The sequence below is a fragment of the Pseudochaenichthys georgianus genome, chromosome 16 (assembly GCF_902827115.2).
Source record: "Pseudochaenichthys georgianus chromosome 16, fPseGeo1.2, whole genome shotgun sequence".
NCBI lineage: Eukaryota > Metazoa > Chordata > Actinopteri > Perciformes > Channichthyidae > Pseudochaenichthys > Pseudochaenichthys georgianus.
The window spans coordinates 6399796-6417988 of NC_047518.2; the positions used below are offsets into that span (position 1 = coordinate 6399796).

Here is an 18193-nt window from a genome sequence, read left to right on the forward strand (position 1 = left end):
AGTGTCAGAGGATTTTAAAAACCTTTGTATCTCTTTAAATGTTACTCAGATTGTGGACAGTCCTACTCGCCCTAACATTAAGTCCCCTAATACATCCTCCCTAATTGATCTCATTTTAACTAATGTTCCCCATAAATGTTCATCTGTGGGAGTATTTGCAAATGATCTGAGCGATCACTGTGTTGTAGCCACAATTAGGGACACTAAGGTCCAAAAGGTTAAACCTCGCATTATCATTAAGAGACAAAAAACATTTTGTGGAGCAGGGTTTTGTGCATGATCTGTTTGGGTTTGATTGGGGTAAAATCGATCTGTGTGCTGATGTAGAAACCGCATGGTCTTATTTTTATCTTGGTTTTATGGAGATCATTGATAGACGTAAATGCGTACATTTAGAGTAAAGGGACGAGACAATCCTTGGTTTTCTGCTGAGCTGTCTAGTCTCCTTCATGAGAGAAACGAGTCCTGGGCAAAGGCTAGGAAATCAGGCTCAGAGGTAGAATGGCTGCGTTTTAGGCAGCTAAGAAATAGCTTCACTTCTCATATCAAAAGTGCTAAATCAAAGTACTATCTGTCAGTTACCACAAAGAATCTGAATAATCCAGGAACATTTTGGAAAGCCATTAAATCGTTATCCACCGGCGATATCCGTAATGAGCTACCTCCGTGCCTTACCACAGCATCTGGCTCTATATCGGACAGGGCTACTATGCTAAATTGCTTTAATGAGCATTTTGTGTCCTGTGGTTCTTCTATTTGATTCTGTGACTAACTCTGCTTCTGTGAACACTACAGTCTGTGACTCTGAAAAACGTGTGTTGGAAAACCCTTTTAGTTTTACCCTACTGTTGATGTTGTTCGTGAAGCTTTAACCAAGTTAGATCCTAAGAAACCGGCCGGCCCGGACAACGTAGAACCTTTCTTTTTAAAGATAGCTGCAGATTTTATTGCTCCACCTCTCACTACTCTTTTTAACCTCTCCCTCAGCTCTAACACAATTCCAAAATTGTGGAAGTCAGCGTATGTCCTGCCTTTGCTAAAAGGAGGGGAGGCCACCTTATTAAATAACTATAGGCCAATCTCTAAGTTGTCAGTTCTGGCTAAGGTTCTTGAACACTTAGTGAGTGAACAGATAAAGGTGTTTTTATGTACAAATGACATCCTGTCTAAACATCAGTCAGGCTTCAGAAAGCAACACAGCACCATCACTGCCACAATGAAAGTGGTGAATGACATTACTAGTATTTTAGATAATAAGCAGAGTTGTGCAGCTCTATTTATTGACCGGTGGTGCCTTGCTCAGGGACACCTCGGTAGCACTTGGTCTTGGGGGGACTTGAACCGGTGACCTTCCGGTTCCCAAGCCAAGTACCTATGGACTTCGCTACCACCGCCCAGATGGATGGATGGATGGATGTCCAAACAATTGCTTCATTGAGGGTCATGACCATTTCTGAGCAGAGTCAACACTGGAGCTGAGAGTTATCTCATCTTAATAATGGCTTCAACACTACTGCTCACATGGCAGGAACATTCCTCTACTGCAGCCAGCAGCCCGGAGACTGACAGATATTCAGCAGTTATACACATTTAAATGATTTATTTCAAAGAAAAATAAGAAATTGCATTTAAAAAGAACACACTATTGTATTTAATTAGTACCGATTTAAAATGATACAAGCTGTACTTTGAGCTTTTCCATATAATAGCTGAAAAAATACTGAATGTAATATTTTTGGATTATTGTTGTGTGACCTGGATAAAGTATTGTATTAACCACATTTGTATTTCGTTCTCTCATTTTTGAGAAAGTCACTTAAGCCACAGTAATATCTGTACAGAATCATCTTTTGTTCTCTTTTTTGGCAATGAAGACTTTATATTTCTGAAAATAGAGAAACGTATTTGTTTTAGTGAGGACTGTGTCAACAGCATGTGCTGTTCATGTAAACAGCATCATTGATTTCATTATGTTTAATGCATTCTCTTGTAATGCTGTTGGTTAAATAAGTGTGTTAGCCCTTAGGGCCAGGTGTGAGGTGTGTTTTGAGTTGGCTGTTGTCTGGTTTGGAACTGACTGCTTTAATTCTGCCATAAGGTATAGTCTCTGCCATATTTCCTCCATCCATAACAACATCTACATTATTTAAACAGATACAAAAAAAAAATGTTTACATAAAAAATCCTAAACAAACATTCTGATGATATTCTTTGAAAGAGTAGTGTAGTCCCATATGTTGACCTTGTGATTAGCAGTCTCCAGGATGAACTCAGCCCTGACAGAGTTGTTCTCGGGACTGCGGTAGTCAAACAGGGAATTGGTGAGGTAGGTCATTCCTTTACTGCTTAGGCTGTCCCCACAGCTGAAGAACACTGCATCCTACAGTGACAAAAGAAAATGAGAATGTGAACAATACCCTATCAGATGTCACAAAAATACTGTCCCTTCAATAAAACCATGGGACGTAGACAATAGAAAGTAATTCCTGGGACACACAATAGACCAGTCTTTGCTACGGAATCAGAGATATTCTACAAGTTATCATTCCTAACCGGTGCTTGTTGGGGGGCACATTTTATGTAGCCAAGTGCTGTATTAAATGTAGGCTATTGAATGTGAAAGGATTAAAAACGTTTAGAGATGATGAAAATAGATTGCATGCAACTCATGTCGGGAATGGCACAAATGTTAAAGAGGACTCTTGGCAAATACGTCATAGATCTAGCTTAGAAAGATAATCAATTACACAATTAATACATACCGTATTTTACGGACTATAAGTCACGTTTTTTTTACCTGTCTGGCTGGTCCTGCGACTTATATATTGAATGTGTCTGACTGCGTTCAAACTCCGGCCAATAGATAGCACTGAATACAATCGTGACAACTGAAAACTGCTGCACCACGAAGAAGAAAAAAGTCACGGCAACCGGGAGGATCATGGATGTATAATAAGAACTGGGAGGATGCGTCACGTAACTTTCCAGGGTGTTGTGGGATGGATGGATACAGCATGGGCTTCAGTGACGACCGACACCATCCTGTCGGGATTCAGAAAGGTCTAATCGGAGCTGATTCTGATGAGAGTCTGAGGACAGCCCGGAGCAGGACATGCTGCATCATCCACACCTCTGTGTCACTGGTAAACACTTCCACGGAGTTGACGGAAGTGTTTAACAGCGGCACAGAGGATGAAGACTTCAGTGGATAAATGCGACTCAAACACAGCTTAGACTTATACATCTTTTTTTTATCTTAACGACACGTTTTTTGATAAGAGCGACTTATACTCAGGTGCGACATATAGTCTGGAAAATACGATAGTTGATGAAAATGCATTTATTTGAATTGAGCCCAACAGTGTTGTCTATGAGCTGATAGCGAGACTGATGCTGACACAGTCATATGTGTCAAAAAGGCAAAGATATGTCTTTCTTTTCCCAAAACAAACCATAACACATCTCTGTGTGAAGGCTCTCGGGAGCAATGGAGGCTGCAGAGACAGGGTTCAGGTGAAAGTGATCTCTCGTCTTGGTGTTTACTTTTTCTTTATCTTTCTCATTCAAGTTTTAAGCTTTTTACATTTTTCATTGAGGTTCTTCAGCAGTTGTTACCTCTTCAAGTCGGTTCATGTTTTCTTCAAAATCTCGTATTCCCATGATGCCTTTCAGGCAGAGTGCCCGGCACCCCACAAAGCCTATTTGACAATCAAAGAAGGGCTCCCCCATCATCAGCACCTGGAATAAAAACCAGAGGAAGAGTCTTTAACAGCTATTATATAACAGAACAGAATTACAGAATGTCTATGAATAAATTACTTTCTTACTAAGAATTAAGACTCCATTTTTTGTGGACTTTTCACAAATAAGGTGGGCTTATTCTGGTATAATAAAAAGATCAGGGGTCAGACCTGAGAGTGGTGTGTGCATGTGATTGTGTGGTAGCAGTCCATCAGACTCTGTAAGCAGTAACGTGTGGTTGACTCTGCTCTACCCGGCCGACAATTAAGCGGAGAGCTATCCAATAAACATTACGTTTCACCACAGAATCATTACAAGGCATGGTTTTCCCAAATTTTACTAGCCATTCCTTTGCCTTTCAACACTCTCACTTTTGGTCCCAGTTCAGAAGGCTCACTCTCCCTCTTCCACCAAAAGTATAAATTACCAGAATTGGAAATCTCTCAAAACTGTCACATGTTGTAGTAAGCTTAGGAGCAGAAAACCCTTTCCTAGTTCATACAGGTAAACTGCCAATAAGGTTGAAAAACGGTATTATCTGTTTACACCAAAGGGCAAATGAGGAAAAGATCAGACTGTATTCAACTCTCATGTGTTGACAGGCAGAGACTAGAGACCTGGGCGGCTTTAACATGTATACAGGAAGGAAATAAGATGAACTTCTATCCAACAGTGAATAAGGAGACACCAATAGTGGGAAAGAGAGGGGGGAACCGCGATCTTTATAGGTCTGTCTAATGGTTGCACAAGGGTACATGTTGTGAAGATAATATATATTGTCAGATTAAAACATTTATCACCCTTAATATTACAAATACATTTGCAATCCAGAGCTTGAGATAATATGTAATCAGAAATGTTTATATACATTTTGTGTGCCAATTTTCTTATTTTGAGATTTTAACTGGACATGGGGCTGTTTAATAGATAACAAAAGTTAACAGAAAGCTGTCATTAAATAGTGTAGCTATTCTCTTTATAATATGGAATGTCAAAAATGTAGACAATGAAGTATAAAGATTTGTATAAAACAATAAATGGCTTATTTCTTAAGAATGAAGCTGTGGCATCTTACCTCAATAGTGATCCCCTCCTGTTCCACACACAGAACCTCTCTGGACTTGACTTTCTGAGGGCTGTAGTAGCTGCTCTCTGACTGGGTCTCTGTCAGCTGAAAATATAGAGACAGCAATCATGTAATAAAAGGTTCAAAATGAAGTAAAGATACCACTCAACTTCGATTTGTGAAATGCTTAAACAGGTGTCACAAACATATACAGTAAAGCAAAAGACCATGAACGTGAAGCAATACAAAGACAAATATTTTGTTACAGTTGAGACTTTGTGACATTCAGAAAGTAGATAAGGTATTTAAAAAACATATTAATCAAGTCTTAAAATGGCAGTAATCCATATCTGGAGACAACCAGTGAAAGCTATGCGCTGTTTGACAGAGTAAGCAACGGTTACGACAACAATACAGAGATGTCACAAAATGTCAACACTTAAAAAAACATGTGTCTCTTTTTGTGAGGGTGCGTGTGTACCCACGATTGATTAATGAAACAGATATATGATATGATAGGGCAAAAAGGCATTAGAAACTAATGCTAAAAAAAATACAGAAACGATTACATCCACACAAGGACAGATGACATTTGTCTAGGCCCCTTCTAGATACCAAGAACCTAACGTGTTTATTGAGTATTCAGGAACATTTATTAAAGTAAGGGAAACATGTAAGTCAATGTTTGTTTAGTATTAAGTCGAATTGATCAAAGAAAAGGCATAAGTTATTGTGTGTTGAGTATTCAGGTGAATTTAGAGAGGGAGAAGGATTTTGAAGAGCTTTTTTTCTGTGTGTAGAGATAGTGTGGGTTGGGTCTGGCCACCTAGTTGGTGGAAGTGAAAGGGGGACAGAGCTGTGATGCTTTGAGGTTGTCCAGTTTAAAAAATGTGGTTGTAGTGAAGGCCCTAACCCATTCAACTTTTAACACAGGAAGCAGGTGCTGAGCAAAGAGCAGCTGTGCCATATTATCCCTACTGATGGAGCAAACTCTCTCACCCTCACTCCTTGCCCTCTTTCCATTCGGATGGTTTGATCAAATGCAGCGGTCACTCTATCTGACCCGCAGGTCCCGTGGGAGCCATGAGCAAGGAGGTGAAATTATATGATTATGAATTGCTCTGTCTGTCTATGATAACTCTAATTACAAAAAAAAGATTGCCAATTAAGCATTACCCAAGCTGGACTGTTGGGACATTTATGAATGAAACAATCTAACAGATTGAGAACGTAGCATAGCATATGAGTACTGACACAAATGCTTAATAAAGCCAGTTAAACACAAAGCTACTGCTGCCACTAGCATCCCTGATTACCTCTCCTTAAAAGGTATTTGTCCCATTAAAAGGATTCAACACAAGTGAACCACAGTCACACAAGACAGACAGAACGACAGACAGACAGACAGGCAGGCAGGCAGGCAGGCAGGCAGGCAGGCAGGCAGGCAGGCAGGCAGGCAGGCAGGCAGGCAGGCAGGCAGGCAGGCAGACAGACAGACAGACAGACAGGCAGGCAGGCAGGCAGGCAGGCAGGCAGGCAGGCAGGCAGGCAGGCAGGCAGGCAGGCAGGCAGGCAGGCAGACAGACAGGCAGGCAGGCAGGCAGGCAGGCAGGCAGGCAGGCAGGCAGGCAGGCAGGCAGGCAGGCAGGCAGGCAGGCAGGCAGGCAGGCAGGCAGGCAGGCAGACAGGCAGGCAGGCAGGCAGGCAGGCAGGCAGGCAGGCAGGCAGGCAGGCAGGCAGGCAGGCAGGCAGGCAGGCAGGCAGGCAGGCAGACAGACAGACAGACAGACAGACAGACAGACAGACAGACAGACAGATACTCTGAGCAGACAGGATTAAAGTTTGAATCCATTCCCTGAATAGTCATCGTACCATGTTGGTGTTTAAAACATGAACGTGACCCGAGACGCCAGTTAGTGGTTACACTACCCTCCCCTAAACCACGCACAGAGACAAAGAGGGCTGTTACTTCCTGAAGATCAAGCTACTCTCAAACTGAAAATCACAACAATACAGTATAAGATTCAAGAAAACGTAAAATTGTTAATACATTAATATCTTTATGTCTGTCCCTTCATCTCTACAATTTGTGCAACACTTCCCTAAGAATAGCCACCTATACAAAATAGTTTGTACCTTTGCTGAAATAGACAACTTCATATTTGTATCTTCACCATCTATCCATATTTTTCTGGATATCATTTTTATATTTATATCAAATGTATTTCCTGGCAGTGTGATCCAGAATACTTGACATTTTTTAAACCTTGCCAGATCTTAAGGCACTTCGTCTACCTTTGTTTGACCATTTCATTTTAATATTTGACATTAAGATGGGGTTATTTATTTTGTCTTTATGTTTGTACACACGGAACGGTCATGCAACCAATGTGAGCTTACCCACATTCTGACTTCAATAGTATTTATAAATGAACTAATTCATGACAATGTGAGCATTTCTTAAACAGTTGATTTACCTTGAAGGTAACAGAAGCTTTGGTGCAGTAGAAGCCTATGGACACAATGGGGTCTTTGGGAGTGCGTTGTTGTGGATTGTTGGAGATGCCTTCTGTCTCTCTCTGCTGGTAGAGGCCTTCCTCCATTTCCTCCTCTGTGCCTACGATGGCTGGAACAAAAGACCAAGCCCAGGTCACCCAACCCATGTCCCCATCTTCAGGACCACCAGACTGCATGTAGAGGTCTGGGCTGGAGAACTGGTCAGTCCCCTGTCCATCCATATCCTCCTCCATTCCTGAAGGGGATAAAGATATAATCAAATCATCTGCATCAGATGATTTGGATTCATTTTAAAACAGTTACAGTTTTATACTTTAAAACTTACAAATATCTGGTGCACACAAAGTAGACACAATTATAAAAATGCACAACCCCACCCCTAACGCTTACCCCTATTAAGATTTGTTTAAATAAATGGGGCAATTGTCTTTCGCTAATTATATTTCAAATGTGTACACAAGTAGTGGTAGTATTTTTGTCAAATATATATATATATTGCATTAAAATGAGGGCTCAGATGAAACACTTAATTCCCATGCTTTAAATCCTTTTAAAGATGCATGTTCCCAGAACACACTGGTCAAACAGAGGGAAAGTTCTTTACAATGGGAGTGTATGTGCCGAAAGCAGCACACTCAATTCATTTCCCTTCGAGGTAGTTTAATGCAAGCAAGATAAGTCAGCTCTCTACTGAACACACACGGACAGCACAGAAAGGCAGACTCATGCAGGTGTGAGTCCAGTGCAAGTGTTGGTGCACTGCTGCACGAGGAGGGGACAGAAAGAGAGAGAGGAAGGAAGGAAGGAAGGAAGGAAGGAAGGAAGGAAGGAAGGAAGGAAGGAAGGAAGGAAGGAAGGAAGGAAGGAAGGAAGGAAGGAAGGAAGGAAGGAAGGAAGGAAGGAAGGAAGGAAGGAAGGAAGGAAGGAGGGCACAGGGGGTCAGCCAGCACCCTGACAGAAGAGAGCCCTGACTTGGCTCAGTGGATCATTGTGGTCAGGGCTTTCTGAGTGCTACCCAGCAGCACAAACACATGCAGTGAGGAGTTGGGCCACATATTTGATGTAAAGCCAGCAGAATGAAATGAAGGCCATGGAGAAAGCAGACTAGGAGCCATCAGCATTATCCAAGTTTGGTAAGGTGAAGGTTAGAAAGAGTGGAAACCTCTTTGCTTCAACGAATACACAGAATGCAAGCGGTTCTCTGGAGCACTGGCTAACATAAAACCCCAGGTCCACAGCAAGTGAAGAGGGGAGTGTACAAAGTGGTGGGAGAAGACACTGGAGGAAGTATTGCCTGGATGTACCAAAGGGCAGAGTTCCCAAACATAGTTTAAACAATCCGTGCGTCTCCAAAGCCACTTTACTCTATTCTTTATTCTTATCATTGTTTCTCAGCAAACTATATGGGGTTTAACAGGTTTCCCAAACCACCATGCAGAGCTTCCATCTGCGAGGCTGACCTCTGAACTCACCCTATCGTGTCTGTTTCTTTTACAAATCGGGAGAGAGGAAGCTAATGTCAGTACACAAGAATGTGTAATCCCGTTCCTAGCGGCCACATAACCTCTGTGAGAGAACCATACTGTCTGTGAGGTCACAGTTTAGGAATCCCAGAGGCCAAGGCGCAGAAAAGAAAGAGATATTTTAATTAAATCTTTCACTATGCGAACTGACAGTTGGAAATCCCAAGTTATGGTTTTTAATATCTCTCCCTTCCCCCAATCTCCCTGTAGGATTGTATCTACTGTATCATTTCTCAGTTTCTTTATCTTTTTCCCTCCACGGAAGCCTTTGAGGTGTCAGTTCAACAAGTTAAGCTCTTTTGCTTCACGTCACAGCCTGACGAAGCCTACGTTTCAATTGGAAGGCAATCAAAATAAAAGCACAATTACCAATCAAGTGATCAAAACAGACCGGCTTAAGAAGACTTTGATGTATTAATCCAAAGGAGTACCTCAACAATTCCCAGAGAGAGATGAGGGCTGGCTCAAATGTATGCGGCTGTGGAGTTGAGCCTGACAACCACACAGGTATAACATACAACCAACAATGTTCTCCATTTAACATACAAGCAATTATAGTATGAATAGATCTGTTGTGGACAACTCACAGTCTCCGATTGGAATGCACATGTCCACAAGGCAAGCTCAGAAGCACTGCGTACTAGGATGTGTCAGGGTCATGGTTGGCCAAGGCCTCCAGTCCAGGCAGAGATGTATTTGTGGGTAGGTGTGTAAGTGAGTGAATGGCTGAATGACATTGAGACAGTTAGAGGGGCGGAGTGATAGAAGGCAGTGCCCTCGCAGGCCAGCAGATGTCTCCCCATGTTGATAGAGGGAGACGTGGCCTGTGTTATCTGACAGAGTGAAGGAGTCTCTGCTGGCTTCGTGTGCATGCTTCCTCTAAACACACACACGCACGCACGCACACACACACACACACACGCACGCACACACACACACACACACACACACACACACACGCACGCACGCACGCACGCACACACACACACACACGCACGCACGCACACAGTGTGTGTGTTTATATTTTACCGCACCGACTGTAATACTTGAAGAGAGCAGGCTCCAACAGTAAATACACACAATGCGCGCGTGTGTGTATTTACTGTTCAAGTATTACAGTCGGTAAAATATAAACCACTCTGCAAGACAAAAACATGTTTCTTCCATGTTCACAGATTTCTAAACTCAAATGGTCTCAAATTCTTGAGACCATCGTGTCTAATGCAGACAGAAAGTGGCCTCTGGTGATACGTGTGTGACGGTCCCTTACATGTGATAGGACTCTAAGGACTGAGTACTCATTCAAACCAAACTCAAAATAGTTAAATGTTTAATTGGCAAAACAAACATTCAAATTAAGAACAAGAAGAATATAATACAAGAGTAAGTATGAGTAAAGAAAGAAACACACGAGTACAGAGGGAATTGGAGCCAGATTACACGACGCACCACAGGCAGCCAATGGGAAATCAGATGAATGTGATGAAGTACTATGAAACTGGGATCATGTTCCAGCAATCATGTGACAATGATTGTTTCCTACAAACCACAGCCCACTAAACATGAATATGCTGGGAGGCCAAGTGGTTCACTCTAAGGGTCAACATACCTGAATGGTCATTACCTCGATGTCTGTACTGGTTAGGAAGAATACACGACATCTTGTGTATGCATTTTAATGTAAATAAAAGAGCATTTGAGCTGTAACTCTGAAATTAAAATGCTGAAACCATATATTTCTGCAGAAGCCCAAACGCCTCCCAACAAATACACACGCCCTCTACTCCAGCTTCTTCACGCTGTCAATTACCTCCAGCATAACAAGATCTGGAGTGCTCAGGTTCGCAGAGCTGGTCCTCACTTGTATATTTTTGTGATGGGATACTAATTCATTCTCAGAGGCTCCGCATAGCAGTAGCATGACAGCGTCTCTTACATCTGGCATTGGACACTGAATTAGAAGCTGCGCCAACTTGCAGTAAAAGTTCCAGGCCAGCAGGCAGGGAGCAAGTCAGAGGGAGTGAGCGAGTAGATGTGTGGTGTTGGGCGCCTCCCACTTCCCCTGCACCATCAGTGGCTTCTGGTGTGACAGAGGCTGCTTTAGCCCAGTGGGACCTGGGACTGGATCCTGGTCTATTTGGCTGAAATGAGGATGAGCAGTGGGGTGTTTAGGGAATGGAGTGGGGCTTATAAAGGGGGTGGCTGTAGCTATTCAAAGTACATGTGTATATGTGTGTTATATTGTGTGTGTATGCAAGAAAACTGGCTGCATGTGAAGGTTTTGCTCAGCTCCTGGATGTGGGAAGTGTGATTTCCCCACTAGTTCTGGAATCTCAAAGACACAGATGTGCCTGTATTTGATTCCTCATTGTGCATTCCTCCATCCTGCTCTCTCTATCCACATGGAGGGGATCAGGCCTGATGACAACAGTCTGTGTTGAGTTACACGCTACAACTTTTGTTTGTGGAAAAAGCAGGAGGAGTGCACACCATGGTCAAAGTGATGTTAAATGTCCCGTTTAGGAACAACAGCAGCTTAAGGACAGACATAGCCCCTGAACAGAACACGGCAGCATGCAGGGCGTCAGAGGACCAACATGCTGTCTCGAGAAAAGCCTCAAAGCGCTGTGTATGGTCTGATGGCTCATTTCAGATCTTGCAACCACATTTTTTCTGAGAGAAATGACTGCTGCAGAAACTGCACTGACACGCATGCTATATCGCTGTGATACCTCAGTACATCATTTTCTAAAACAGAATAATGGTTGTTTCTGCAACGAGAAGGGCCCTCAGCTTTTAAAGAGAGGACTGCCTTATTCTACTCATTTGTAGGTGAAGAAAGAAATAAAAACCAAAAAATGACAACATGACTGAACTCATGTGCTAACATAATATGCAAGTTTTAGCAACTGATGGTCATGATTTGGAAAATTGTACTGACAGAAGTTTTAGGGCAACCTGAAAGCTGATTAGTTCGGGAGCATTCACTTTTGAAATGCCCTAAGCATTGAGTCCCTGGTTTGAATCACAGACATAACATTTCCAAATACAAGGTGTTTTACAGAAAATATACCAGGATGTTTTAAAATATTGAAGATAAAATAAATCAAGCTAGACTTTTTTTTAACAACAAATAAAAAAAAAAAGAACAAAACTCACCAGGTAAAATGTTGCCAGCCTCTCTGACTTGCACATTTCCCTCTTCTTCCTCCCCCTCTTTGTGTCCTCCGATTTCCCCGTAGTAGAGGGCAATGATCAGCTCCAAGATGCGAATAAACATGGGCAGCTGCTGATCAGTAATGGACAGCTTCAAGCTCTCAACCATTGTGTGGATCTGAGGATACATAGAGAAGAACAGTGTGGCATTTGATGTATTCAGCTATATGCATAGATGATTTTGGTGTGGACCCTAATCGGTCATATCTGCTCCGGTTTAAGTGATATATGATCACCTCAGGTACACACACACATTATGATTGCAAGTGAATGTATAGTTTAACTAGAAGGAAGTAGATATATATCCCCAACCAAATATTAGGACTAAAGAACCTAGAGTTTTAGAGATTTAAAATGCATCAGCAAAATAATGAAGATGACCTTTTCTATCAGAAAAAGTTGTCATGTCATACACAAGTAAAACAATGACAGCAACAGCCTGTGACCACTAGTCAGTGAGCAGAGGACTTTATTTCTAAACAAAAGCTTTGTTTTCAAATGTAGCTCATTTGAGAGGGATTCTCAACAATCAGTGGTGTCATCTAAAAAGCTTCATGGGTGTTTCAACCTCACAACATGTTCTTGAACAATCAATTAATAAGTTGGCAAATACAAGACAGTGTAGTCCTCCTTAGGGAAGCATTTCAAACATATCAAAGTGCCTCAGTTTAACCTAGAGAATACATCCTCAATCTTTTGTGTTTTTAGAAGAACATTTGAATCAACAAGGTATTGCCAACTCTTCAAGTTGCTCACTTTGATGACGGATGGGATCTTGGAATTGATGTTTTCGTAGGTAAAATGAAGACGGGTTCTGAAGGAGCATTTGTACAGCAGCGGGTCCTGGTAAAAGTCGATCTTGCCACTAGCATTCCGCCTGTCCAAGCACACTGTACAGTCAGCAAAGTTGATCACTTTCCTTAAGACCAGCTCTGGAGCTTCATTGATAAAAAAGAAAAGAAAATGAATGTAGATACATTTTGCATTGAACATATAAGGGGTTGACCCATTTCACTTGACACTCATCCAACATGTGTATTAGACACATGTATGTACACATATGTATTCACACAAAGAAATGCAGGCTTTAAAGAGGTAGCATTAAACCAAAAACAATACAAGCATCCACACACTAACAGAGAGCAGGCTCTAACAGTACATCATTGTGTGTCCGTCCGTGTCTGTGTGTGTGTGTGTGTGTGTGTGTGTGTGTGTGTGTGTGTGTGTGTGTGTGTGTGTGTGTGTGTGTGTGTGTGTGTGTCCGTCCGTCCGTCCGTGTGTGCGTGTGTGTGTGTGTGTGTGTGTGTGTGTGTGTGTGTGTGTCTGCGTGCGTGTGTGTGTGTGTGCGTGTGTGTGTGTGTGTGTGTGTGTGTGTCTGCGTGCGTGTGTGTGTGTGTGTGTGTGCGTGCGTGTGTGTGTGTCTGCGTGCGTGCGTGTGTGTGTCTGCGTGTGTGTCTGCGTGCGTGTGTGTGTGTGTGTGTGTGTGTGTGTGTGTGTGTGTGTGTGTGTGTGTGTGTGTGTGTGTGTGTGTTGACTGACTCACTCGCCCTTGACAGACTAATAACAGGGTTCATAATTCCCTGAATGTTATTTTTCTTAGCAGTGCCAGTAACTACTGTTGTAACCACTACTTGCTTTACTGGACATTTTGGAATAGGGCTCCCTTAGTTGGACACATCCATTAGACACTACTCTACTGAGGATTAGTCACTGGCCAGTTCATTTACCTGTTGTGTCTTTGCATTTTTATTTTATTTTGTATTTATCTTTTATTTAACCAGATAAAAAGCATTGAGATACAACCTCATTTACAATGCTGACCTGGCCAAGAAACGTTACACAGCAACGTTACACATTATTACACATAACACAGACATGTAAAATACAGAGATCAAAACTAAGTAAACAAAAAGACGAAAAGCAGTCACTACATTGTGCACATTAGGACTGTAAGAAAGGTGCACTACTTATTACTGCAAGAGCAGCTGGTGGTAAGGACTTCAGACAACTTCAATTTAAAACACGCTATAGGACAAGTGCCCTCAGTTTGAGGTTTGATTGAAGGTCATTCCAAGACCATGGACCATAATAAAAAAGACTTCTTTTCTCAGCCTCAGTCCGCACAGCAGGAACCTGGAACCGTATCCAGGCGCTGGATCTGAGGTTGTAAGAGTCACAAACTGGAGCAAATCTGGCACATATATGCAGTGGAAGCTTACCTAAAATGGCTTTATACATGAATAAAAACCAATGCTGCATCCTGCGCATACTAAGTGAGGACCATCCAGTTAGGCTATAGTGTGCAATGATGAGTCCTATAGGGTGCATTTGATATAACGCAGTGCTGCATCGTAGCGTGGGTCAAGTTTGGCCAAAACAGTGGGACAGGCAACATCTATAGATGGTATCACCGTAGTCCAGCTGGGACAGGAATAAGCCAGAGACCAACCTTTTACAGGAAGAAGTTGAAAAACAACATTTAAGTCTGTAAAGGGAGCCAAGAGTGAATTTCAATGTCTTTGTTAGAACTTCAATATGGTGTTTAAACTTCAGATTACTGTCCAACCAAAAGCCCAGATATTTGTAGGTATCGACAAACTCAACGGAGACGCCATCAAGGGTGTCAATGGAGAGGCAAGAGGACGCTGACTTGGGAGCAAAGAGCATTGCTTTGGTTTTCTTACTGTTCAATAGCCGTTTGGAATCAAGAAGCACATGCTGCAGCGTGATGACATCAGATTTTAAATTGGAAACGTCCATATCCAGAGAAGGAGCAAATGAGTATACAATAGTGTCATCAATGCAAGATGAAGCGCACTCTGTGTCGAAGCCCACCCTGCATTAGACCTAAGTTCAAGTATCTTGGAGTCATATTGGACTCGAACTTGACTTCTAAGAAACATATTAAGAAAGTATCCAATGCTATTATAGTCAACTTGCAACAATTTAAACAAACTAGAGAATGCAATTCCTGAAGAAATTGCTAGTGGGAATGCTTTATGCTGAAAGTCTGACGCTAAAGTGCTATGCTGAAATGTAATGTGGAAGAAGAAAGTGAAGAATTTAGATTGAAATGATACATGGGGGCTTGAATGTGTGATGAGAGATACACTGGGGGCTTGAATGTGTGATGAGAGATCACACATGCAGTGCTCCCACAGAACCAGAGTCACTGAAATGCTGGAGACACTGAAATGGTTAACTGTCAGACAGAGGTCAACTTGTATTTTATTAAATGTTGTCAGAAATATTACAGTGACTCACTCAGCAGATATATTATCACAAAGATTTATAGCGCAATATGCACAACATAACTATCAAACACGACATACAATAGAAGGAAGGTTTGTATTACCCAAATCTAAATCAAATATGGGACAGAAATCAGTCCAGAGCCGTGATCAGCTGGAACTCTTTACCGGTTCACATAGTTCAGGAACATTCTCAAGTACATTTCAAAAGGTTGCTAAACAAATATTTAAGTATTACAAAGTAAATTTGAACTGTGCCTGTGGCTATGTATGCATATATTATTATGTACACTTATTTGTATTTACTTTTGTTTGGCCTTGACCATTTTAGTTTTCACTTCATTTCACTGTAAATTGCATGAAATTATGAGCTGTTTTTGTTTTAATGTATGTTTATGTATGTTTTGAGTGTGTGAGGACCCCAGGCTTCGAGGCTTCGGAGCGTGTGTCGAGCAATCCCCGAAGCTTTTTGTGAAGCATGTATCGAGGCGTGTATCGTTTTGGGCCAGTGACGTCATCGATAGATGTATAGAACACAGGATAGAATTTAAAATTCTTCTTCTCGCCTACAAAGCCCTTAATGGGCAGGCGCCATCTTACCTTAAAGAACTCATTATACCCTACTGTCCTACTAGGGCATTGCGTTCCAAGAATGCAGGGTTGTTGGTTGTTCCTAGAATCTCTAAAAGTACAATGGGAGCCAGAGCCTTTTCTTATCAAGCTCCACATTTGTGGAATCAGCTTCCAGTTTGTGTTCGGGCGGCAGACACCCTATCCGTTTTTAAGAGTGCGCTTAAGACCTTCCTTTTTGATAAAGCTTATAGTTAGAGCTTATTAGATTCAGCCCCTAGTTTTGCTGATATAGGCTTAGTTCTCTCTGTCTATACCTGTGTACTCTCATGTTCCGATTAACCCAGCTTCCCCAAATGTCTTTCTTTTTGGTGTCTATATACGCTGGGATCCGGAGTCATGGATGATCCTGCGGTCCTGTGTCCTGGATCGCGAGCGCTGGATCTTGAGTCGTGGCTGTGGTCCTGGATCATAGGTCCTGGATGGATATCCTCGTGGATTCATCTTCCTATTATACACACATGCATTTCCAAACATTTGGACTACCTACCTATGTTGCAAATGTATTATCTTTTCAATTTACACACGGCATCTATTGCACGTCTGTCCGTCCTGGGAGAGGGATCCCTCCTCTGTTGCTCTCCCTGAGGTTTCTCCCATTTTTCCCTTTAAACTGGGTTTTCTTTGGAAGTCTTTCCTTGTACGATGTGAGGGTCTAAGGACAGAGGGTGTCGTATTGTCATACTGATATTCTGTATAAACTGTGAAGACCACTGAGACAAATGTAACATTTGTGATATTGGGCTATATAAATAAACATTGATTGATTGATCGATGACAAACGAGGCCTCGCTGCCTGTCGATACCACGTGACTGCTTCAGGAAGCCATTCAGATCGGTTGAACCGCTGAACCACAACGCTCATAATACCCATGGATGTATAATAAGAACCATATTACCCCTCCTGTACCCGGGCCCGGTGACACGATGGAATCAAGAGAGCTCAGACCCTCACTTATATATAGGTCGGAACATGTCATAAGTATAAATAGATACAAGCATAAATAAATGTAGGAATAAAAACATGAATAAATACAGGAATAAATATGTTGCAGTGTTTTCAGGGAGCTTTAGTGTGCTGTGGCTCAACTGGAAAGCAGTTGACTCACGACGGCAGGGTCCCTGGTTCAACGACTGAACAATACGTATTTTTTGTTGTTTATAAAAGCTACAGCTAAATGAGATAATGTAGTTAATAAATGTATTCTTTGATATGGTTTAGCCTTTCTCAGGCTACAACGTGGTTAAGTTTATGAATATTATTAAGGAATACATATCCCTCTTTGTAATGTTTACCAGCCTCCTTAGGCTTTTCAATCACAATCATTAAACTGGAATAAATACAATATTGTTAACATGAAAATATGATTTAATGTTCGTTGTTTAGAGTTATTCTAAGGCTTTACTCATTGGGAACTCGGTATGAGATAGATAGAGCACACTGTTGAGATGTCCAATCTGCCTGTTTTACACACTTTGACCAGCAGGGGGTTTGTGTTCAAATGAAGCCCATGATGAAGCCTCATGAGATGAACCCTTTTGCGAACCAATTGGCTGGAAAGCTTCAAAGCTTCATAAGGCTTCATCTCACCATCACTAGCGGCTGCTACCGTGAGGAAATATCAGCCTGAAATTACAATGGGGTTTAATGGAGGCATGTTGAAAGTTTTTGTCATGTGACGGCCCCAGAGCCTGGGGCCTGTGAGGGTGTGAATGTTGTTGCAGGTCCAATCAGCGTGATCGGGGACACCTGGCCGGAGGTGCTACCTAAAGCCCAGCTGCCCGGAGTTACACCCCGTCATGACTCTCTCCAAGCCTGCTGCGGAGGAACTGACCGTGATCCTTTCCCCTCATCCACACTCTGCTGTTTTTTGGTGTTGCCGAATAAAGTGCGGAGATTGTTGGAAACTTTGAGCGTCTCTCCTGGGTTTTCTGTTGTGGCCAACGGGCCGGTCATAACAGTCACTTAATGCCCTCAAGAGGCATTTTGTTTAATTATTTTTGCCTAATTATTTGTCTTTTTTAAAGCTACGAGATGTTTTCCTACGTTTGTCATGATAAATTATGTCTCAGGAATGTAGGGTTTGGGGATTATGTCAGTTTTAAAAAAAGATATGAAGGCAAATTTCAAGATTTCCTACCCTCTAGCTGTGACATCACGCACTCTAGTTAATGTTAAAATCTGAAGAAAATCTCTAAAACAAGGTCTGAACAATGTTTAATATCTCTAAAAGTAAGAATCAGATTTA

The 18193-nt window shown here is 42.0% G+C and overlaps 1 protein-coding gene across 1 annotated transcript in view; it reads right to left on the reverse strand.

The window, feature by feature from the left end:
- LOC117460531 (intermembrane lipid transfer protein VPS13B) overlaps positions 1–18193 on the reverse strand; it is a 424908-nt gene that overhangs the window by 343884 nt on the left and 62831 nt on the right. The window contains 6 exon segments of the mRNA XM_071205797.1: positions 2243–2380; positions 3616–3738; positions 4817–4912; positions 7285–7559; positions 12007–12181; positions 12820–13001. Coding sequence (XP_071061898.1) covers positions 2243–2380; positions 3616–3738; positions 4817–4912; positions 7285–7559; positions 12007–12181; positions 12820–13001 — 989 coding nt within the window.